This window comes from Anneissia japonica, unplaced genomic scaffold, assembly GCF_011630105.1.
Source record: "Anneissia japonica isolate Jap-2015-1 unplaced genomic scaffold, ASM1163010v1 scaffold211_len1577895_cov191, whole genome shotgun sequence".
Taxonomy (NCBI): Eukaryota; Metazoa; Echinodermata; class Crinoidea; order Comatulida; family Comatulidae; genus Anneissia; species Anneissia japonica.
In genome coordinates this window covers 15,016-41,834 of record NW_022711099.1, presented here as the reverse complement: position 1 = coordinate 41,834, position 26,819 = coordinate 15,016, and the positions used below count along the sequence as shown (strand labels likewise).

Here is a 26,819-nt window from a genome sequence, read left to right as displayed (position 1 = left end):
AACTGATGTGATTGTATAATCGTTTTTACAGCGACCATTTTAAGGAGACTCTCTCAATTACTAAACTTTGTCACCGCCCATAAGTGTGCTTTTCAATAACCCACTGACCAATAAGTACCCAGTGTAACAGGAGCAGAGTTACTTGATCACACAGGGGCTTTCTGACCTTTGCATCCTTGGGGTATAATATCAGTTAGTTAAGTTGCTAGGATACAATTTATTCTGTATTGTAACGTGCTCTTTCGTTAGGATAAATTTGATCGTCGCGAATTCATTTAATTTAATTTAATTCGAAACGTTCGATTTTCAGCTGTTTTCGCTATTTTTTCGCACATTTCTCTTCATAACTTTACTTCTACTTGTCCGATAACAGTTTTAGTAATCTTAATTTGAATCCATAAGATTGCCAAATCTTGTCAGACTTTTAAATTTTGTAACCGTGGTTATTCAAATTTTTCCGTGTAAAACCTGTTTTAGCAGAAATGTGGTGAACCGCCGGAAGTTTTTTTGTAGTAGCTCCGCTGATATTGCACCGATTTTCGGCATTGTTGTGGCAACATGTAGCTTTATTTATTACCTACAACATATGTAAAGATCATATTGATTGGTTAATAAATGATGTCTGACATGTTATTTTTGTAAGAATCAATTAGTAGCAAGTCAGTTTAGAAGCCAATGCTTTAGAATGGCAAACGAGTATTCGACTGTATTGTCGAGCAGAAGGAGCTTAAATTTGGAGTTAAAATTTAGAATGTTATTTGCATTATCATAAAATATTGTTTTTATTTTTAGTTTGTGCAAGGTGAATGTGTAGATGTATTTTTAATGTAATTACATAACAAATATAGTAGTTATGACAGTATATAAATGACAATATTCTGCTAGGCCCATGGTTTCAGATCTGATAATAAGACCATACCATTTTCAATGGGTCATGCATGGTAGAAGCATCTGTAATAGGCACATTTGTACAATGTTTAAAAAATGTATACCTACTGAAGTATAATAATATCACCTTTTTGTTTATTAAAAAGGACTATGAGTCTGCACCCACAACTTTCTCTACATTCACACAAACTAAATACTCTTTGAATTCACTTCAACGCGATAAGGTGATGATTATCAAACCCTACGCAAAGGCTATTTTGATCAACTGGGTGATCTAATAAACTAATAAATTAAATGAGCACTTTACCTCAATTGGTAATAAACTTACCTCTAAAATTTCAAATAATCCCTCTAGTACTAACTCTGATTTTAAAGTTAAAATTAACAGTAAATTTGAATTTGATTTTATTACACCTGATTATATATTTGATGAAATTTGTAAACTTTCTTGCAATAAGGCTTCAGGTTTTGATGAACTTGATTGTAAATTATTGAAACTGGCGGCACCAGTGATTTGTGATTCTCTTGCATTTATATGTAATTTATCTTTGTTTTCTTCAATCTTCCCCTCAGAATGGAAAAAAGCCAAAATAACCCCAATTTACAAAGATGGTGATAAAGCTGAACCAAGCAACTATAGACTAATCTCTGTTTTGCCAATAGTTTCAAAATTAATAGAAAGAGCAGTTCATGATCAACTGTATAATTATTTGACTACTAACAACTTAATCAACTCATGTCAATCAGGATTCAGAAAGAACCATTCTACCAACACAACACTAATAGATATGTCCAACTTCATACTAAATAATTTTAACAATAGTAAAGCTACTGCTGCTATATTTAAATCATACATATATGACAGATCACAAGCGGTTTTTATTAACTCCAGTCAGTCTAATCTCATGAATCTCAATATTGGTGCACCACAAGGATCTATTTTGGGTCCCTTACTATTTTTAATTTATGTAAATTCTCTACCTGATGTAATGTCCTGTAAAGTTGTTATGTATGCAGATGACACCACTATACTTTGTAACTCATCTGACCCAGTCACTCTACAACAAGAACTAAATTCTTGTTTGACTAAAATAGCTGACTGGTTCAATGAAAATAAATTAATTATTAATATAAAGAAAACAAAATTAATGTTATTTGGAACAAACTATATTCTTCCTAAATTTAAAGATATTTCACTTAATTTGAATGGTGATATTATTGAAAGAGTTGATTCTTTTAAATACTTAGGTGTAACTTTTGATCCTGTACTAACTTGGAAAGACCACATAAATAAATTATCTTCAAATTTGTCTAAGCGTATTGGTGTCATCCGCCGTATAAAATACCTACTTCCACCCTATACTCTTAAAATGCTTGCCAAGTCCTTAGTATTACCTCTTTATGATTATTGTTGTTGTGTCTGGTCAAATTGCAATGTTCAATAAATTCTAATTGTTTACAAGTTCAAATGAACAGATTATGTAGAATTGTTTTGTCTGTTGATATTTATACTTCCGTTGATGTTATGTTAAGTTCACTTGCATGGAAACGACTACATGTAAGGTGGAATGAACAGACAGCCTTAATGACTTTTAAATGTTTAAAAGGGTATGCACCATCTTATTTATCATCTAAATTTAAATTTAATATCGAATCCCATTCAAAATGTACACGTAGTCAATCTCATAATAACCTTTTTGTACCACAATGGAATAACTGTCAAGGCAAGAGAACTTCTTTGTATCGTTCAACAAAGTTGTGGAATGAACTTCCACACGAAACAACAACAAATTTCATGAACATGTCTATTATATTTTTTAAAAACTCTTTTAATTCTTAATCACTTTTATTATGATATCTATATATATATGTATGTTTTTTTAATTACTTTTCTTTTAACTTTTGTATTTTATGAAACTGTACCACTTTGAAAAACAGTACACAAGTACTGAAAGTGCATGCAGTAGAAAGACAGAATAAATAAATAAATAAAATAAACTTATCCTAATGTTACTGTCATTTGACTGTACCACTGTTATAATAGTCTACGTTCCAATAAATTATTATTATATGTGTATGATGCAACACTTTTAACAATGGCATAATTCATTATAACAGGCATCGTCACATGACGGACCGTACTATATGAAAAAAATACGCCTATGTAAGAATTGTAGAAAGAATAAAAAATAAATGAAAAATAATTATGCACACGAAAAAAGCAGGCAGATTAGACTTATAATACTGTAGGTTAAAAAAAAAAAAGGAGAAGCGATAAAAGCGATAACAAATAAATACACGAAGTGCCAGAAAATGCAGTACCAGATATAAAATATAAAAAGTGATATAAATGTGAATATCAAATAAAAAGAGTATAAATATCTTTTTACATGTATATGTTGTCTGATCATTATATACTACATTGTATCCGACTGCTAATTGGTTAATTGTGAGACCTTTGCTAATTATGTATGCATTAGCTCTTTTCTATTTTGTTTTCAATTTTTTACTTCACACACCTGATGAAGCTGGCATTGACTGCCAGCGAAAGCTGTGTTGAATAAATTACATCAAAGTTAGTCTCAGAGTGCTGCCTTTTATAATCTGTGTATGTATATGTTGTGAATATATATATATATGTAATTAACGTCTGTTGACAACAGAGAGCGCCACCTGGCGTCGTGACGACACACAGGGTTCGTACGTTTTTAAACAAGCACATTTCCAGGACAATTCCAGGACATTCAAGGTTAAAATTTTCTAACTTTCAAGGACACAACATATAGCTTAACAGTAAAATATCGGCGATTTTACGACAGATTATAAAACATATATGCTGTACTACTTTCATGTTAGTTGAGTGTATATTAAGTGTTATCAAAACTCTAATTCGGAGGTGATGGACCTGTCGCTTTTTCTCACGCTCGTGGGAAATTAAGTTTTTCTCACACATGTAAAATTTGATTGTAAGCAAAGGAATTCCCACGAGTATTAGGAAGTACCGGTAAAGTAAGGCAGGGGTGATCGCCTACAGTGAAGTAGAATTCTCGCCTCGGCAACATAAATGTGCGCGTACAACAATGGTCTTATCTTTGCTTAAACGTGACAGTTTCTTTTGTGGTACCGGCGTGCCCGAATAACTCGGTTCTTAGGTGCCGCGGGGTGGGTTACCGCCTGTCCAGGGTTGTTGTTCAGCGAACAGCTGTGGCGAAGTTGACATATACAGAATTCCACAACTATTGAAAACCAGTCCAGTGAAGATGAGGGATTTTTGGACCAATATTCTTTATAATAATAATAATAATAATAATAATAAGTTACATTTATATAATATACATATATTGCACATAAACTTAAACATTAAAATAAAGCAGTTGGATGAGATACCATTCCAAATTTAGAAATTTATCAACCCAAGACATTCTTTGCATTCGAGTGTATAAGCAACACTGAAGTCGTAACCATAAAAGCTAAGGCTATATAGCTTTCAGGAACCAAAAAGTTCAACACATATATAGGTACTGTATATGGACATGTCACATCACCCATGACATTTGTCACATACATGTAAATAGGAGTGTGGACAGAACATTACTCTCAAAGTGAGGCTAAAGTTTAGACAATACTAATTAACAAAACTAAGTTTGATATTTACTTGGCGTCATGCCTGTATTTCTCAATCCTTGCCGATACAACGTCCGTGCAATAGGTTCCTGCTGTAACTTCAACGTTTGGTTCATATGTGAGCTTGGCGGTGGATTCGGTCCCATAGCTGGATTACAGGCAGCTTGCTTTAACAACTGGGCAGCTAAGTAAATATAATATAATCATTGATTAATTTTGTGAAGGATGGTCGATTCAGCAAAAATATACAGTAACACAATATAGCCTTCGATGGGCGTACGTTGCGGAGACGTTAATGCATCTCATTTCATATATATTTAGGTGTTTATAAATGTTGTATAGACGAATGATGTACTATACAGTATTATTAATTAATTTAATGGTTATGCTCTATTCTCAACACATCATTATACTATACTGTATTAGTTATTATTATTCGTTACTATTGGACATTATTATTAATATTTAGGTCGATTATAATTAGGTCTTAGTTGAAGGCCACAACTTTTACAATCTACTCTACAGCAAAATGTTAACGTATGGCACCATCCTACCGGCGCTGATCTGCTGCCGACCAGCATTGTTTTTCAATGATTTTTTAAACTTCAGGAACATAAATAACGAAATATCTTTCCCTAAATTCAAGAACTTCTGACAGTAAACACCCTTTAAACACCATTCACTAAGAAAATAACTGTAGAACTTTAATTGTCAATTAACTGCCTTGCGCTGGATAGGGCCAAAACATGGCCATTCGTGCTGAACAAGTGTGCACATCTGAAGATTGATGAATTACCCAAAGCGAATTCACAGGGCTGAGCACCTGCGACAAGACCTTTTCAACTGATTGAAAGTTTAGTATTTCAGTACTGTACTGTTTATAACACAGGACAGAAAGCAAATAACATCATAGCAGATGTCAAGAAAGTTAACGATTATGATTATCAACGTCTGAATTAAAATTAAATGCAAACATAATTAATATACAAAAAAGCACCGCCTTTACTAAAACATAGGCGAACAACTCCATTCACTGAATCGCACAAGTTTGTCTGAACAAGCCAGTCGGCCATTTCCAGTAATGACATTCTTTCTGCTTTGATAACATTCCTGAATTGGCGGCGTACAAAGACTTGACCTGATTCTCTCAAGAGTATTGCGGGAACCCACTTGTGGGAACGTTTCTCATTCAATTTACTGTTACTAAGCAACTTGTAGTACTGTAATTAATGATCAACTTTTCAGGACATACAAGGACAATCTTAAATTTCCAGGACTTTCCAGTACTGGAAAAGGCTCATTTGCTTTTCCAGGACATTCAAGGAATTTAAGGACGCGTACAAACCCTGGACACAAGTATGGTATTCTATGTGAGTTCGGCAGTGGATTCGGTCCCATAGCTGGATTAATGACAGCCTCATTTAACAACAGGGCAACTAAATATATATAATATAATCATTGATTTTGTGAAGGTTGGTTGATTCAGCAGAAGGAAATTATTTGCTGCCATGTAAACAATTATCAATTACAACATGAAAATTAACAATTACAAAAAAAAAACAAAAAAAAAACAGTAGTGAGGTGACATCCATCACGTACTGACTTTTAACTGTCAGGATGGCTCTGTCCATTCTACAATTTTGTGTGATATACCCCTATATATATGGACATGTCACATCACCCATGACATTTGTCACATAAATGTAAATAGGAGTGTGGACAGAACATTACTCTCAAAGAATGATATACTCTTAAGAGCCACGACGGGGCTTTTTTTTTTGTTTTTTTTTTTAGCATTTAGAGTAATTAAAAACTATATAATCTGAATCCATGATTTTGTAACAAGATAGCAATAAAGGCTTTTATCTTAATTATAAGTGAGTTTATTACAGAAAACATATTTTTTAAAACTTTTTATCACTTGTAAATTGACAACTTATTCAACATTTCAAACATTTTTGCCTGCAGTCTGGATGTTTAATTTTGTGAATGAGATTTTCTCAAAATATTGTCTGTACTGAACACGATGGATTAATCAGCATACATTCTGTAATATTTTTAGCCTATTTCTTGTGTTGAACTTTTTGGTTCCTGAAAGCTATATAGCCTTAGCTTTTATGGTTACGACTTCAGTGTTGCTTACAATCGAATACAAAAAATGTCTTGGGTTGATAAATTTCTAAATTTGGAATGGTATCTCATCCAACTGCTTTATTTTAATGTTCGAGTTTATGTGCAATATGCGCTATATAAATGTAACTTATTATTATTATTATTATTATTATTATTATTATTATTATTATTATAAAGAATATTGGTCCAAAATCCCTCATCTTCACTGGACTGGTTTTCAATAGTTGTGGAATTCAGTGTGATATGAAGCAGAAAAAAAAATTTCTTGAAAATTGTCCGCAGTGGTTTGTAATTTAAATTTGAAGTACTGATTTGTGTTTGTTTTTAACTGGAGATACAATATTCTGTTTTAAATATTTTATGTTACTATAATATTATATATATATGTATATGTATATATATATATATGTATATATATATAAACATATTTATTATTATTTTAATATTATATATAGGCCTATATTTATTCTAATGTTTTAAATATGTTATGTTACTGTAATATATTGTTTTTAATATATTTATATTGTTGTAATATATTTGTTACTTCTTTATATGTATGTATGTATATAAGTATTTACATTTGTCTACATTTTATTTATATTATTAATTTTAATTTGTATAAAATGCATTAATAATTTTTAATATACTGTAGTTAATAGCATAAATATTACATAGAAAAATTAAATAATTTATTCACATATTTTCTTGTTATATGTTTATATTTTTGCCATATATTTATTATATATTTATATTTATTTATTAACAATAATAATTTTGTATAACGACTACTGAAAATTGGGCTAGGTCTAGTCCTATCTCATGAATAGGCTCTCCTCTCCCTGGAATGCCATCCTTGAAGAGCTGAATATTTTGAGATTCTGTATAAATCACATCTTGGCCTAAAGTATTAGTTTATAATTAAGCCAGACTGCTACTATCTAGTTCGTTATAAATGGTATTACTAGGCTTAGGCGTAGTTCTAGCAAAGGTTTGAGTCGACGACGCACAAGAAAAAATTTTTTCGGTCCACCAGCGGGCCAATGATAAATCAGCATATTATTTTTTAGGCCTAGTAAAACGGAAACTCACGGAAAAAGACTTGAAATGAAACGTCAAAAACAAATTTTCATTTAGTAATAATACTATCTAATAGTAACACATGGAAATCAGTAGCTCACCTAGGCCTAAAATTGTCAAATTCAGTAAAATCAAACATCGTCTACCTACAAAGAACTTACTTTTTTTTGTCATCGCACATAAAAAAAACGTGGAGGCAGGTACCTAACATAACATAAAACTAAAAAGGATCCGCTGAGTGTCGAGTAATTTTCGTAACTGTCGTAACAACCTCCATTCGTAAACTTTCGTATTTTCTTGGAAATATTCGGAAGAAATTATTATGAGCGTTGATTGGTAGTCGGCTTGTGATCAAGGGTGACGACTGGTACCGAGATTCACAACCACTTACCTCGGCAAACCATTCGATGGCATAGTAGCTACTTTCAGTAGCCACAAAAACTGTTTGGCTACATTCGCAAAAGAGTAAATTACACAAAAAGTATCGTACTGTGTTTTCAAGGATATTTGCAAAATAAACATTATTAACTAATCAACATAATAATAATAATAATAAACACACACAAAATATAAACACCAACCACTGAAACGTACATCCCCCACCAAAAAAAAAAAAAAAAATAGAACAATGTGAAGTACAATCCTACATTAATGGGTACAACATTTTCTAGAGCCTATGCCATAGCTGTCTATACAACATCAATGCTATGCTTCATTTTGTCTTTCTATACATTCTCACTGCATGCAACAAAATGGGTGTACAATGTTGAGGATCAGCCAGACAACTCACCTTGCGTCCGCGATCTGTCTGATGCATTTTTCAAAGGTATGCAGACAGGACAGTCACTGCGAGTACAGTACTTCCGATGCGAGATTATCTGACGAGACGATGAACAGTGAGTTACTATGAAGACAAAAATAGTATTTTATTATCTAATTGAGAGAAAGGAATAATGATAAGAAACACATGATAATAAAAATACTGTCAAATAAAACAATATGGACAAAGTTAGAACCAAATACACAGGACATACAAATACTTATAGAAGTATTATCTCCTGGAAAAAAAAAAAAAATGATTTTTTTTTTTTTTTTTTTTTTTTTTTTTTTTTTTCAAAGAAGAATACAGATAAATTATTCATTAAGAAGATTTTTGATCACTGAGTTCAATTTATGAATATGTATTATAATCTAAATTCATGAATATGCATGAGTTTAATTCATGAGTATTTGATGTTAACTGACACAATGATAATCAACAAGCAAGCTCAGGTGAATAACAACGATACAGTCAATGAATTCCTATTAACAACTCCACAGAACCTAGCCGTCGTTCACACACAAAAACAAGGATGTAATTAATTAGTATTCAAGCATATCAAAATCAAGATTACTATATTGTAGATCAACACCCAACTGATAGAGAATCAAAGATTCCTTTGTTCCAAACAGGACAACAATGAAAAGTACCAATACCTTAATAAGTAGTTTGTCATTTACTATACTATTTTATTATGCATACTATGCTTTCGGAATTTCTGAAGCATGAAATTCAGTAGAAAATTGGAACGCTTTGAGCCTTGTCTTTCTGGAATGTATTTTATCCTAAATACAAGGGCATTTCAATATTGCTGTTTTTTATAATTTCTAAAATTTCATTTCAATATTAAGTGGCATATTTATTTCTTTACTAATTTAGTGAACCAAACATTGAAAAGATGTTGGATTGAGTAGTTCTAAATGCACCAACATTTTTTTTTACTTAACTTAAAATCACTAAATTAATCTACCAGTTTTATCCACATACCTTTTTAATTATTAACAATATTTCAATTTAATATAGTTTTCTATGTTATAAGGTATTTAATTTAGAGGTGATATCATTATTATCATGGTAGGCAAACGCTTAATAGGGATTGAGTTTCATTTTGTGGAAGCATGGCTTAACAGTAAGGCATTGAGCTTCCTATTAAGGAGTCAGAAGTTTTATTATGAGGTGAAGACTTTTATATCCTTGTCAAGATACTTTATATCTGCATTACTTCTCTTGTTACCCAGGTAATGGGTACCTGGTAGGACTGTCAAGTAAAAAACATTCAAATAAGGTTCAGTTAACTGTGGAATAACCTCTCCCAGATACTCACAGTTCAAAAAAATCTGTAACTTTGCATTCCTCCAAAAAAATTGATTTAATATAAAACTTTTTCTTCTTGGTTCTTGTGCTTTACCAAATTTCAATGGTTTTTATATATAATTTTGTAATATTATTTTATATTTAAAAACATGTTTTGGCTGTTAACTGGACCTTAAGGAAGAACAATGAATGATTAAGTCTCCAGAATAAATATCTAAGTAGTCTATGTTAAATTAAACTTTTAATGTGATGGAATATACTTGACTTAATTCATTATGCTGCAAGAATTTTTAGTTGTTCCTAAGAACCTTATATTGTAAATTTGTTATACTTGTCAATTTTAATGTAATGCGCGCTTAAATTTTTCTTTTATGGAATTTGCGCAATATAGATTATTATTATTATTATTATGTGCAGATCTTTACAGCTGTAAAATTTCCGAGAAGTAGAGAATATTGTACATGACTGCTTGAGAACAGAAACACTATTATTCAAATATTTAACTTCAGTAAAATATAGTTTATATGAACTTCCCTGGGAACATACTATAAAATGGGCTTTAATTCAATGTCAAAGTTTACACTACAATTTCCATTCTTCTTACCTGTGCAATTTTTGCCAGAATGACAGTGCTCCATGTGGTTGAGGACATTTTTCATTGTCCTACAGTGTGGAAGCGAACATTGCTTGATGTCTCCGTTGGCCTGGCTTTCCCGCCGTTGGCACTTGTGTGCGTGCAGTAGGAGAACCAGTTGCTGCTGAATTAGCTTAAGCTTTTCAGGATCAGCCGTTGGCGTCTGAGTTGCATTCTGGCCCATTCCAGCCGGTTGAGTTTCAGGCATGGTCTAAAAACACATGCACAAAAAATATAGTAATCACGTATAATACATTATGATGCTGTTACTGACAACCTGATTACTACAGTGTTTACTATTTTCAGAATGCAACACATGTACTAGGTACTCTTCAGACAGTACATAGAGGAGAGGTCAGCTAATCTGATACAGTCTGTGTGTGTGCTGAACCGTGAAGATCAATGTATCAATCACTGCTGTTATTTCTCTCTACCCATGTGTAAAATGGGTACCTGTTAAGATAGTGATATAGTCTGTATGCAGACTTCTGAAAACTTTAGTTCAAAAACCCTGTAATTTTGTAGACATTTACGAATAATTACACTACAATTAAGTAAATTACCATTATCTTTACTACATTTTCAAATGATTTCTGACATTGAATGGAAGGTTCCTTTTTATTTTGCTAATGAACCAGGGTAGGGTGTGGAGACCAATTAAAGAAACCATCAACAACCACACTAGATATCTCAAAAACTGATCTCTGATTTTCAGGAAACTTTTCAGAAGGAGGACACTATTCAATTTTGGTGGGGCATCATTTAAGGTGCTGCTAACGTTCCAGATAATAAACTCAAAAACTGATCAATGGATCTGAATGAAATTTCTAGAATGGTTTGTCATACCAGAAAGAAATGATTAATTTTGCTGACGATCTGGAATAGAGTGTGGATATGAAGACCATTTAAAGAGAAATGTTCAAGACCAGATATCTTAAGAACTGAACAACTGATCTGAATGAACTTTCTGGAAGAGTTAACAAATTTACAAGGAAGAAATGATTACATTTTTGTGACAATTCAAATTTGTGTGTGGATTTGAAGTTCTAAATTCCCAGACCTAAATATTTCAAAAAATGTACAATTATTCATCATAGACAGGTGTCAAACACAAACCGGTGTAAAACTCAGTAGTGAGATAATATAAAATGATGACAATACTACAGCATATACATACCTCAGTCATGCACCTGAATACAGAACAATATTCAGGATATCCCATGGGTAATTCAATTATTTTCCAGCGTGCCTTAAGCTACGTTCGCATCAAGCCCAGATTCCGGTCCGGAGCCGTAGAAAAAATTGTGAATAATAGGTTCAGTTGTAAAGAATAGGACCGTTCACATCAAATTCGTACGATTTCCAATTCGGAATGCGGATCCGGACCAATGAATCTGAGAGCTATTTGTATCCAATCAGCTTGGTTGGTTCGAACCAATCAAACTCATGTGTACTTAACCCGCACAACCATGTCCCGTTCGCGATGTGAACGTAGCGTTCAAAAAACGTAGCAAATCACAATTTTATGTCTGGACTTCGGACCAGATCCGGGCTTGATGTGAACGTAGCTTTAATTTGAAAAACTTTCTTTTATGCTTGGATCAGACTTTTCTTATTCCTTGTTTCGCAAATTTATTTTTTTTATAGATCATCAGAGAACGACGGAAAAGAAATGAAAATAAAGTTTTGTTTTCTTATTTAGCAAATATATTTCCTAAAAACATCCATACAAAGGAGAAATTAAAAATAAAATATTATTGGTATATGTAAATAGTGTAGTAATGGGAATACTTTAAATTTAAATAATTAGGAAGAAATATACATATCTTATTTTGGAGTTTTCAATTCAGCGAAAGGCGTTATGAAATAAAGAAAAACTTTCATTTTTTCTTGAAATTTTCTTTGTGGCAGCCGTACACTAATTGGCAAAAAATAAAATTATTTTTATTCAAAATAATCTTTATCTGTGGGTGCCGGGTTGGTTAAACAAGGTATAAAAAAAATTGTCGCCTTGAGGGTAAAAAAGTCGAATTTCCATAACCTAAAGGTGGAACAACATTGTATGTAGATTGATTTACTGTACTTGCATACAATGGAGATACTTACCACTGATTCGGGTTGATTTGCGTTTGCTTGAAAAGATGTTGGTGAGTTCACACGACTGGCCGGCATCTGAACTGGCCCACACATTTGTCCAGAAACGGCTGTTGGACCATATGAAATTATACAAAAGAAATTTCTATTAGCATTTTATTAGTGAAACAGAACATATTGGCAGACATTCTACATTTAACAACATTTCTATAGCCAAATTACTTGATTTCATTCAATGTTGTGTGTCCCACTTTTCTAGCCAACTAAAAGATATACTGTACTATGGTGTATCACAAATTTCATTTCATTTTGTAATTTGATGTTTAAAATTTGCAGACAGGGAATCTTTAACCGATGACAACAGAAAAAAAAATGTGTATGCAGTCATGAAAGGCCTACGTCTATTGGATGAATTGGAAGGCTCGTATAATCTATAAAGGAAATCGGTAAGTTTTAAAACCCAATTGTTTTACCTTTGTAGGCTAGGGCACCAAATATTTTACGCACCAATACATGAACCTGCAGCTATTTCTGTCAACATTCAAATTCTCACTTTGATTTGAACGAACTTGGTAATTGTCTACCTGAGTCATTCTGTATTTTATTTTTTGAAATCTAGAATTATCTAGAATTCAGGAATCATACTCCATACTACAGGACTCATAGCCTATGCATTACAATAAAATGGACTGTCACAAGTGCATTGCTAAATCCAAATTCAGCAACAGGTGCTTGTTGTATTCTATGATTATGATGATTCCTCCATCTAGTAGTGGTACGCCTTATCCAGGACACTCATGACAACATACACATTTTTCTTTGTTGTTATTGGTTCACACACTTAGAGGCCTCATCTGAATCAATACTGACAGAGGACCCCACTAGAGTACAGTATATGCATCAGTGTGCATCATTGATTTGCAAGTATTATAATTTATAAAAGATTTATTTATTAAAGTACATCTGACTGGTAAATGATTCTGTCAAAAAAGTAAATAATTTGGATTGTTTCTTCAAGAGGGGGCTCCAACAATTGATGATGAGGCAGCGTCGCTTTCAGTAGTGTGTATACGCAGAAACACACCAGCAAATCCGATGTAACAGCAGCTTCTGCTTTGGCTTAGTGCCTTAGGTCTACTGCCGTTAGACTGTGACAGAAAACGACGCTGCCGTTGTAACCCCTCACAAAAAAAATATAATAATACATGCATACACACACATATATTTTTTTAATTTTTATTAGTACAGAAATGTTGACCCTTCAAAATTTAAACCCATGACTTCACAATATTGACTTTTGGGTATTGCAATGGTAATGGTGCTGTCTCAGATGTTTTTCGTACTTGAAAATGTTGTAGTGTTGGTGCTTGCTTGACAGTGAAATATGTTCCATGCTCTTATTGTACGTGGGAAAAAAGGGAACTTGTTTTCGAAGAATGTAATAATTGTTGCTTCTTAAATCTTAGTTGTCTACTTTGTTCTATCATGCTGATGTTGGGGAGTACTATAGGTGTTCTCCCATGCCATGTTTTATATAAGAGGGATTGTCGTGCGACAAACCTCCTTTGCTGGAGGAGTGCAGTGGCATATCTAGCAGTATTAAAATGGGGGGCTGGGGCCGGGGGGGGGGGGGCGTGACCAAAATATGAGGGGGCGTGGAATTTATTTTCGGTGGCCAGGCCCACTGAAAAATATTGCTTCTTAGATTCCCGAATACACGTTAACCGTGACAGCATAAGCATAAGTCTAGCCTAATTTTTTTTTAATAAATCGAATAAATTCAATCGTCACAATTTTATTCTCATCATCTTGAAAGTCGGTGGAATCTTGGTTATTTTTTATACTCTTTAATAGTATGCAATCGTCAGCAAATAATTTCAAATCAGATATGTTTTCTGAGATATCAATTATGTACAGTAGAAACATGAGTGGTCCAAGTACTGTTCCTTGGGGTACCCCTGATTTAACAATTGTTTTATTGGATGTATAACCATCCACCACTACAGATTGGTATCTACCTACTAACCATAATTTAATCCAATTTAGTGTATTGTCTCTTATGCCATAACAGCTGAGATTTATGTAATATGCGTTGATGGGGAGCTGTGTCAAATGCCTAAGAAAAATTGAGAACAATACAATCTAACATTTTTTGAATCCATATTTTTAGTATTTCTATTGTATTTATCAGTTGAGATTCACAACTACATCCAAAAACATGCATTGTTTATTAATAATTTAAACTGTAAAACAAGATGTATTATGCTTAAATAACATACTGTAAAAAGAAAGTTACTCTGAATAATGAGAGGGAAACCATGATTCCCTTTTTATTCATGTCACCTTCTCAAACATCAAACGAAATCAACAAATGTATTTAATTAGAAAATCATGTTGTATATAAAACATATCGGAAATGGTTAAACACAAGGCGCAAGATATGTAAAATATTTTCATTTTCACCAATTCTCAACATTGAAAATAAATAAAAAATTTAAACATATTTCAAGAAGTGACGAAACAAAGTTGTATACTATACAGCCGCATATTCTTTTACATCACAATTTTATTTATTACCGTATCACGCAAGAAAAATAAATCTAACGTATCAACATCAAACATTTTCACATTATACATAAAACATATCGGAGGATGTACAATAAAACTAACAATGCATAATAATTACTTATATTGTCATAGGGCGCCTATTATATTAATAACACACATTCTATAATAATAACAATAATATACTTTATGCAAAACACGGAGACACTTGAATCACCCATGAGTGTTTTTTTCATCCGTGAAGTCCATGATAGACCATACATAGTTAGAAAAGAAAAAATTATTGAAAACAAAATGAGTTAAAGAAAACAACAAAAACATAATATTTTAACTACCAATGAAACTATACCCCACCGGACACCAACCCGGTATTTCTAAGTTTCGGGGATAATAATAATGATTTACTGTATAAAAACATAACGTTCGAAATGATCGAACACCGATTCACCATGATGAAAGGGTCGAAAGGTAAAAGCACTAAATGATAAAAGAGCTGAAGTGCGGCAAAAGCACCGAACGTAATGTAAAAACACTGAACGTAATGTAAAAGCACCGAACGTAATGTTAAAAGCACCGAGCTGTCTCGGCAGAATCGACTTGAAAATCTCATTGCAGAATTCAGGAGGTCAAAAGGTCATCAACAGATAAACGTCTACAAAACAACTTCTGAGAGAACGTCGCTGCCTAATTTTTAAAAATACATTGATGTTACTATGTTAATACCAATGGTACACAAAAGATATTCCCCTTGGGCTAGTTATTATTTATAGGCCTAGTAAATAGTATCTGTAGATTCTTCATTGCAAGCCTTAGGCCAAGGTAATTAATGCTGAAATTATTATTATTATTATTATTATTAATTATTATTACCTGTACCTTAAGGGGAACTTAGACAATGGAGGAATTAGAGAACAATTAAAAAAAACGACCTTAAGGGGAAATAACACAAAAGATATTCCCCTTGGGCGATTATTATTTATAGGCCTAATAGTACGGTATCTGTAGGTTCTTCATTACAAGGCTTAGGCCAAGGTAAATAATGCTGAAATTATTATTATTATTATTTAACATTAATTACATTACAATGATAGTTTGGACAAGTTCAATAACGTCGGAATGGTATATTATTTATTTAATAATATTTCTCTTATGCGCTATATTTTTTATTTCATGCTTCAATTTTGTCCTATTTTTTCCCCAAAAAATTTCAGTCAATGTCAGTATGTTGGTGTCAGCCTATGACCCTAGGCCTAGTTAAAGGAGGGGCCTAGATAAGATCTCAGCCTGTTAGGCCTCTTTCTCTCTAGCCTTTGGTATTACTGTACCTTACTACACTTTATAACAGGAGGTACTAGCTGTTGTTGTTGTAGATAATATACTAATATTTAATAACATCCAAGAAGGTCACAGTTAGTTACGTTACACACGTACATCCCATAAGTCCGTGAGATTTCATAGGCCTACCGTAGTAAACATAGAAAGAGCAATTACAGTAATAGTAAAACTCAAGCGTCATGACATTGCGAAGTGTCTGATCTTGTTCCTTGTATCGTACTCACTCGAGTCAATCCAAGATGGCCCGAGTGAAGTTTCATGTAAATGTTTCGTACGGAAAAAAAAATCGCCGACCGGAAAAGAGCCACCATTGGCACATGTGCCTAAAAAAAACAATGAATATATACATTATTTGTTCTAACATAAAATAATAATAATAATAATTCTTAAATGAAAACCAGAACCCTGCGGGTGCGTACGTTCCTTTGTACGTAAAAAATCAATGTACATTTGGGAATTGCAATAACTTATTGTATCTTTTTGAATAATGATTGTGTAAGGTAATACAGTATTTTCATTTTCAGTCAAAAAAATCAGAGGCGGATCCAGAAATTTATGAAAGGAGGGAGGGGGGTCAGGGGTTCTGAGAAGTGCAGGGATGTCGTTATACAGGGCGGAGGTGGGCAGCGCCGCCCACTCTTGATGTCTTGTGCCCATCCTAAAGCTACAGTATTATTAAGGCCTTCCGCCCAGCCTCATACAAATTCTCCCGCCCCCTTTAAAATTATGAGGAAACACAAGTTTTTGCTCCATAAACCGTATTTTCCGGTGAATAAGCCGCAAATTTTATACGCTATTTTCCCCTCGAAGTTTGGGGTGCGGCCTATACACCAGTTGTTAACCTACTCCCAAAAAGTTCAGATCGCGCACTGCAGCAAAAATCAGGCGCCGTCTGTCTACTAGCTTGGGCCCATGCTCCTACTAACTAGCCCAAATAATTAGCCTAGGCTTTGAAGGGCTAGTATTTGTAATTATACTCACTATACAGTGCTGTACTGTCCTACTACTTTTTCTATGACAATCAAGCAATGGTTTGGGTTGTTTAAATAATTATTTCATAGTTACGTTCACTCAAACAATTTTGAAACAAGTTTAATTCGAAACCACTTCGCTCAAAACAATAAATAAACTTCTTTTCAGGAGTGTGGTCCTAGAGGTCACGTGAGCAGCTTCATTTATGATGTCGCAACAAAACACACGTGGGCTGTTGAAACTTTCTATTCGACGTCTGGTTCCCGTTGGCTTGTACTGTTATAGAAAGAATATTGATACCGCTATGTTTCAGAATAAATGCTTGTGAAATTAATTTATGCAATAAAAACACGAGTTTTCTTGAAGTTGTAATAATTATTTTACTGGAAATTAATTGAAGAAAGGCATATGTTCGTCCGTCTATCACATGCCTCCATCACATGCTGTATATGTGTATAGATGGTCAGTCCATCACATGCTGTCAATTTATGTGTCCATAATTTTAAGGTTCTCCCCCAACCCGGGACTGTCCATCAGATACATGCCTCCATCACATGCTGTATATGTGTATAGATGGTCAGTCCATCAGTACTAGGACAATTACCCCCGGAAAATTAATTGTAATTGTCCTTGGTAGGTATGGTGATTCCCAGGGCGGGGGGTGATTTTCCAGGGGGTAATTGTCCGGACACGCAGTCCATCACATGCTGTAAATTTATGCGTCCATAATTTTAAGGTTCTACCCCACCCGGGACTGTCCATCAGATGCTGTATTTTCTAACCATTATTTTGCCAAACATCATTTGATGAAGCTATGCTGTAAATTTATGTGTCCATAATTTTAAGGTTCTTCCCTACCAGGGACTGTCCATCAGATGCTGTATTTTCTGACCATTATTTTCCCAAACATCATTTGATGAACTCCCGTCCCCCCGCCAACCCTTAAGTTCATCCGCCCATCACATGCTGCCCCCGCCAACCCTTAGAATTCATCCGTCCATCACATGCTGCATATTTATTTGTCCAGAATTTTTAACCATCATTTCTTGGAAAATAATTCCAAAAATGTTGATTTTTATTGCTTGACGGCAGGCTGGTGGTAGGCCAAAAAACCTACTTTAATACGTAATGGTATAGTACAGTATATCAGATGTGTCTAGGCCTACACCAGGTCTGATGGTGTCGCCCAAAGAGAAGCCTACATTACGTATGTGTCTAGGCTAGGCCTCTAGGTACACCAGGTCCGTCAATCTTAGCCGTTAAAGTATACTAAAACACTAATAGAACACACAGAACACCTTCAAATAATAGCACAAGTAAGTGGCCGATATGCCACAACTATCTCAGTTTGCTCGATGTTTACTGACAGTCGCGAAAACAACATAAAGAACTTTTCTAGGCAGACAGAAACAAAATGTCGGCAAAGTTTGACCCAACGCATGCGCAAATCAAATTTTCGACTAAAAAACGACTCAAAACTGGTGGTAGGTCAACTCGGCCACAAGTCAACTCGGCCACAGTCAACTCGGCCACAAGTCAACTCGGCCACAAATCAACTCGGCCACAAAAAGTTCGGCTGCAGTCACCTCGGCCACAAGTCAACTCGGCCACAAGTCAACTCGGCCACAAGTCAACTCGGCCACAAGTCAACTCGGCCACAAGTTATTTATAATTAAAATGAAATGTAAATACGGTATTACAGTTTCTGCATCCTTTTTCTTCAATATGATTAAAATGAAGTACACAGTATATTTTAGTAAAATTCTGATCATCGTCACATCGTCGTGAGATCGTTGTATACATTTCTTCACACTGTACTCTTATTCAACAGAGAAAACCCGCCACTTACAGAATGGAATAAAATCTGACAATTGTAACACTAACAAATTAAGCAACTTAATAATTAAGAAAAACACATATATTAATGTTTAATTTTGTTCACGTTAAAACCCTGACATAAAACATGAGTTCATACTGTAGACCTAGTCATAAAAAATTGAAATAGAAAAACCACATTATGATTTTTTTAAATGTTAAAAATTTATTTTGAATCCGACTAAAATCAAATGAATGCACGATGGCGTGCATTTCGATACTATTTTCTTCAGAACCACGCCCAAGAATTAGGCCTACGTTAAAATTAGGTGGGGTGCAGCATCTGGTATCAATTATCCACAATATTAACAATTGGTATTGTTGAGTGACAGACTTCAGTCCTTCATATTTGTTCGACCATTGGGGGATATGTTTGAAACCCGTCAGTGACAAGGATGCATCCAATGACGTGATTCACCAGTGACATGTCGGTCCTTTTCAAATATTTACTTTAATAATACTAATTAGTCATAATAATGATAATAAAGGTGATAACAACAACAATATTAATATTTATTTTAACAATACTAATAGAAATAATATGGTAATAATAACGATATTTAAATATCTATTTTAATAATACTAATTAGTGATAATAACATTGAAGGTTATAATATTAGCAATAATAACAGCAATAATAAATTAAAGATAACGTTTATTTTTATAATAATAGTAATACTAATTAGTAATAATTATAATAATTATGATACTTATAATACTAGGCCTACTTAGTAATAATAGGGTAACAATATCGATAATAAAGGTGGTGACAACAACAACAACAACAATAATAATAATAATAATAATATGAGAAAAATACCAATAAAACACCAATAACAATATTTTTAAAATTACTATTATTAAAATAATAATACTAAGACTAATATATAATAATAATATGAATTAAAAAAATCGAGAATTTTGTATTATTTATATGGTAACAATAATAATATCAGCAAAAATTGAAACAATACATAATGTTAATGCTAAGACTAATAATTAATATTAAAACTAACGGTAATAAAAACAACAATAATAATAACAATGACACCAATAACAGCAATATTATTGTGGCCGAGTTGACTTGTGGCCGAGTTGACTTGTGGCCGAGTTGACTGCAGCCGAACTTTTTGTGGCCGAGTTGATTTGTGGCCGAGTTGACTTGTGGCCGAGTTGACTGTGGCCGAGTTGACTTGTGGCCGAGTTGGATCGAATTCTGTATGTTTTATCGCCTACAGCCTACATTTTTCATCTAACCGAAAAAACAAACATTTCTTGCACAATTGCATGTCCCCCAGCAACTATCGAGCACAATGTATACCTGCCACTATGCACCGTTTCAGAGCCTATTTGTTTACAAATATGCTGACCTCTTTTAGTGTCACATCTCATACACACATTTTACATGTGAACCATTACATTAGTTCCATGTGACCTAAGGTCACAAAGGAACTAAAAATGTAAAGAAACAGTTAATTTTAAATAAACATAAAATTCATAGGACCCCAGTTACCCCAAAAACATGCATTGTTTATTACTAACTTAAATTGTAAAACCAGATGTATTGATTATGTTTAAATAACATAAAAAGAAAGTTACTCCGAATAATGAGAGGGAGACCATGATTTAACGTTTTGACCTTTATTGGGTCATTCTTGAAAATACACCCAGTAAAGCTCAAGACGTTGATTCATGGCCTCCCACTCCTTATCCGTAGTAATGTTTCTTCTGAGTTATTTAAAAATTGCATAGTTATAATACATACCTTAGTTTGATTGCTCAATTGACTTTGAATATTAAACAATTAATATATACAGTATAAAGTATATTTATTATTGAAAAGTGGATTTCAATATAACATAATTTAAATGGAAAACAAACGTATGAACCATAGATTACCACCCTGACAAACATGCATTGTTGAGTAATAACCTATTGTATTGTAATGTTAGGCTACAAAATACAACATATACCTTGGTTTTATTGCTCAATTAACTTTGTTCTTTTAACTTGTTTACTTTACTTATTGTTTTTCTGGCTCATTTTTTTTTATGCCTAAGGTAAAGGCATAGAATAACAATTTATTTTTTACTTTATTTCTAGTAGAAACTTTAAAATTTTTAAGTAAAGTGGAGTTCAACAACAATTTACAGCATTCATTTACGTTAAATGAAAAAGAATCAAACCCACAAACATACATTGTTGAGTAAATGACATTATAAAGTTCTGCTACAAAATATAAAATACTCTACCAGTACATACATGGGCTTGATTGCTCAATTATCTTTGTCCTCTTAATTTTGTTAGTAGGTCCTTTTTGTTTCACCTTTCTCTTGCTGGTTAAATTTTCCGGTTCTTCATCATCTGTTAAGAAATTGTGAAAATCTTGCCAAATTTAACATAGCATAGAACAACAATTATTTAAACTTTAAAATGTTTACGTAAAGTGGAGTTCAATTCATCAGAATAACAAACAACAATTTACAGCATTCATTTACGTTAAATGAAAACAAATCAAACCCACAAACATACATTGTTGAGTAAATGACATTTTTATGTTCTGCTACAAAATATAAAATACTCGACCAGTACATACCTAGGCTTGATTGCTCAACTGTCTTTGCCCTCTTAATTTTGTTAGTAGGTCCTTTCTGTTTCACCTGTCTTTTGCTAGTTAAATTTTCTGGTTCTTTTTCATCATCTGTTCAAAAAATTGTGAAAATCTTGGCAAATTTAACATAGCATAGAACAACAATTATTTATTATTCCTATATTCATTTTTCAATGTAGATTTTCAATCAAATACACATTAGAGAAATGCAGTTAATATATTTTATTGCATTATACTTTTGTACCAGACTTGTGATTCCATTTGTGCGTTAGAGTAGATAACAATGTGTGATTGTAAATATTAAAGTGTTCCACTACTATTATTATTACTACTATTATTATACTATTATTATTGCTGTAATTGGTATGGAAATAATGATGGTCCTATACATATCCCCTACTGAACTTCAACCTTTCTGAATTAGTATGAACCTTTTCCTTTTTTTGGATTGGATTAAAATTTATTAATTATTAATTAATTGATAATTATAACAATTAAAATACAATAATTAAATGTTTTTCATAACAATTAATTTTCAAATTTAATTACTTCTTACTGAACACTTTTTGTTGAAAAGATTTACTGCATATACTCACAAATAATTAAAGTTAACTCACTTTCTGATGTGTCTCTTTCCATACTGTCACTCATTTTTACAACGGATCAATCTACAAGGATTGAGAAAAGGTTATAAGCCTACAGACTCAGACTGTTTTTTGCAGCTTAGAAAGTAAAAATACAGTTAAACTTGCCCAAGTCAACTTTGCCTGACTCGAATAATTTCTAAGCCAAACTTATGACAAATTGTTGAGTTTTCCATTAATTAACACACTTGACAACACTACCGTTTTGTTAACATGACTCCCGGCCAATTTTTTTTCCCCACGTTTTTTCACATACTCATTACTAAGAAAATTGCATAGGCATACTTATATTTTAATATTTTCTTCTTTTTTTGCAATAAAATAGTCTACGAAAATACATCAATATTTGTGTTATCTTTCAATAATTTGCTTGGTGATAAAAAACTTGCAAGAGCATCGCCTCTAAAATCGTTTTTAAAATGAAGGTCAATACTTGTATAAAGTACTTGTACTTGTATAAAGAATAGCGACGTAGATTGACCAGACCTTACGCTAATTAGCGAAACATTAGCAAGGCTGTTTGAAGCTTGTTAAGATCAAATATATTCAAAGTATTGAGATAATAAAATAAAGGTTTGGAATGAGACCAGGGGGGTGCCCCTGTGCATATTCTGAGCGCTTTCTTTTGTAATCGAAATAAACAATGAATTTTAGTTGTTTCAGAGCTTGCCCAGGGGCACAATTGTGAAAATTTACCAGTGGTTGTAGCCCAGGCAATGTTGCAAGTTAATATAAGGTAAAATAAGTGTATTATATAACAAAATATTGGATGGAAGCGTGTATTTTAATTTAGATAAAACTCCAACGTTTCTAGAAACTATTTTTGTGACATTGGCAATATGACATTTCCAACTGAGTTCACAGTCAATTATGACTCCCAGAAATTTTGCGCTGGAAACTCTTTTAATTGGATGGCCATCCATAAGGATATCATTTGGCAATTCTTTGTTGCATTTCTTACTATGATTGAAATAAATAAAATTAGTTTTGGATATATTAAGAGATAATTTATTGAGTTTGAACCATAAAGATACATTTTTAAGTTCGTTATTAATTGTGGTTATAAGTGTATGGTTATTTTCATTGGAATAGAATATATTGGTATCATCTGCAAACAAAATAAAATGTAGTAATTTTGAAATATTTGGGAGATCATTAACATAAATTAAAAAAAGCAGAGGACCTAAAATAGAACCCTGTGGTACTCCACAGGTTATATAGGTAATAAGTTAGAATCAAATGAATTAATAGAGGTAAATTGTTGTCTATCTGTAAAATAATCTCTTATTAGTTGTAATGGAAGGCATCTGACACCATAATTAGATAATTTTGAGAGTAAAATATCATGATCTATGGTGTCAAAGGCCTTAGATAAATCCAAGAAAATACCGATTGTGTGATGTTTTTTTGCAAGTAAAGGCGTTAACATTTTTCATACATGTGGAGCACCGCAAGATCTGTACCTTGTGCTTTCCTGAATCCGTATTGATTTGTGTGTAAAATCTGATACTTAGAAAAAAATGCTAATAATCTGTTATAAATTAACTTTTCAAGAATTTTTAAAAAGCAAGGGTCTATAATTGGTGAATTGGTGGGGATCGTTATTTTTAAAAAAAGGTATAATTTTTGCAATTTTTAGAGAATTTGGAAACTTACCAGACTGAAATGAAATGTTAAAAATGTGACACAATGGTTTACATATAAATGGAGAAACTTTTTTAATAACATCTGGATGAATATCATCGGCGCCTGGACTTTTGTTAGATTTGAATAAGTCAGTAATGTCAATAATGTCTTTCTCTGACACTGGTGTAAGAAATAAGGAATGAATATTAGGTGAGTTAAGAAATGCTGAATAATTAATGTATGACATGTTAATTGATTGAGAAAGTTTATGGCCGATTTTAAACTCATTAATAATTTTAGACTGGTCTGTGATTTTCATATTATTTTTAATAAAGTAATGTGGAAACTTAGATTTGGTATTTCTGCCGAGCACGGAATTAATTGTTTGCCAAGTTGCCTTAATATTATTTCTGTGAATATCAAATTGTTTTTTGAAGTAATTTCTAGTAGATAAGCGGATTATGTTAGTTAGTTTATTTCCGAAATTAGTGTACCATTTTTTATCGATCTCTTTACCAGATTTCATATACTTTTTATATAATTTATTTCTAGTATTAATAGAATGAATAATCCCATTAGTTAACCATGGTTTATTTTGTTTACGAATATTGGTTCTTTTCTTGCGGAGTTTTACATGCTTATTATAAATATTCATAAATTTTGTATAAAATAAGTAATACATTCCATCAGTATTGTTTGAAGAATTAAGGATTTCAGACCAGTCAGTAACCATAAGTTCAGATAATAAAGAATAAATAGTATTGTCGTTGATTATTCTGCTATATGTATATTTAGATCTACTTGATATAAATGGTTTATCTTTGCAAGAAATACAAAATATCGGTAAATGATCAGTTATGCCACAGTAGAGTAAGATTTGAATTTATGAACAGGTGAGTTACAATATTATGATCAATTAAAGAAGCAGAGGTTTTAGTTATGCGAGTGGGTCTATCTAAAATGGGAAGCAAATTTGATGAAAATAAGTACTAAGATAATCAGATGTTAGTTTGTGAGAGTCGGCTTTTAAGAGATCAATATTGATATCCCCACATGTATAAAAAGCCTTATTTTCTTTGTTGACCTCTTCCAACAATAAAGAAATACATTTATGAAATGATTTAACACACTTTTCTGGTGGTCTATAAATAACTGATAAAATGATATTTATTGGTTTTGCCTCAATTTCAATACAGAGGGTTTCACAAACATCATTAATAATATTACTGAGATCAGGTCTATACTTATAATTGATATTATCTGTTATATAATGTCAGAGACTGGAATTCGTTTTTTATTTAGGGTCTATTTTATTTTGGGGAGGGATATTCATATACTGTTTATGTCCCTTTGTTTGGATATTCGCGGAGTGTTAATTATCTTAGCGTCTGTGTAATACGACTTGCGCGTCGTCTTTAAACAAGCTAAGTAAGTTGAGAACCTGCCACGAGAGAGGCAAGACGTGTCTATGGGCAGAGAAGAAAAACAGATTGTAACCGATTGCAGAGTTTGATATTGTGTCCGAAGTTTTCCGATTTCTACATTGATGAGAACAAGAGGTTATTTGCCTGATATAACAGTGCCATAGGAGTGCATTGCAGGTGCGGTTATAATTCAATTGTTTATGATTTATTCTTGTTATATTATTTATATGCTTTAAGATTATTTTGCTAGAGTAATTCAGATACTCTAGGCCCTGTGTACTAGTTGATGCGTTTGCATGGATTATTGTAATTGTTAACTTACAATAAGAACTTATAACAGGAATGCTTCCTAAAGTAAAGTTAACCATGAGATTTATAATTAGAATGATGTATTAGTAATGACACGAGAGACAGTAATGAGTACTGTATTGTTGTTTTAATATGATCATTATTATTATGCTTGTGAGCAGAGGCTCATTGATAAAGATATTATTAGAAGTTTATACTGATTAATTGAGATAATTTGAGACATTGTTTTATGCGATATATTGCTGAGGCATATGATACATTTACTCTATTCTTTGTTTCTTTGTGTTACAGGGTTTTTCTTTTATTTGGTTCTTATTTTACTGTATATTTCGTTCACATTTCCGTTGTGTTCCAATAAACGTCTCAACAACGTACTCCGTCTATGATCTACTCATTGACATCTTTGTCCGACTCACGACAACATTTGGTGGCAGCGGTGGGATGCAACTGGAACAGAACTGAATCTACGAGCAGATGCGACGAGTCAAGTTCTTGGTACTGCAAGCTTAGAGGTGGTGCGGAGACGAATTTGACCGTAGAAGAATACCAGACCCCTGAATGCAGATTTAGATATTATTGCATAATTTGATTTACAAGCTATTTTATTGATTTGATTGATATGTTTTGAACTCTTTTTTTTTTGCTTTATCACATATTTGCTGTGTGCATAGTTTCTTTTTCCCACTGTAATATAGCAGGATGGCGCAGATTAATGACATGATACAGGCGCTGACTACAGCACTCCAAGGCCTAAACACACAACGAGGTCCACCGCCTGTTAAGCAATCCAAGTTTAAGGGATCTGCACGAGAGTCTGGGGAGCTGTCCTTGAAGGAGTGGATAGATGACTTCAATAGTTATGCTACCCACTATA

At 32.8% G+C, this 26,819-nt stretch overlaps 1 protein-coding gene across 1 annotated transcript in view; it reads right to left on the bottom strand.

Annotated features, from left to right (window-relative positions):
- The window catches only part of LOC117107279, a 30,522-nt gene extending 7,842 nt beyond the window's left edge, over positions 1 to 22,680 (bottom strand). Inside the window, exons 1-7 of the mRNA XM_033248910.1 lie at positions 22,560 to 22,680; positions 21,928 to 22,032; positions 21,594 to 21,695; positions 12,597 to 12,694; positions 10,461 to 10,701; positions 8,513 to 8,626; positions 4,544 to 4,696 (exon numbers count right to left, since the gene is read on the bottom strand). Of these exons, the coding sequence (XP_033104801.1) occupies positions 4,544 to 4,696; positions 8,513 to 8,626; positions 10,461 to 10,701; positions 12,597 to 12,694; positions 21,594 to 21,695; positions 21,928 to 22,032; positions 22,560 to 22,593 (847 nt within the window). The 5' untranslated portion in view covers positions 22,594 to 22,680. The remainder of the gene's footprint in view (positions 1 to 4,543; positions 4,697 to 8,512; positions 8,627 to 10,460; positions 10,702 to 12,596; positions 12,695 to 21,593; positions 21,696 to 21,927; positions 22,033 to 22,559) is intronic.
- Between the last annotated feature and the right edge of the window lie 4,139 nt (positions 22,681 to 26,819).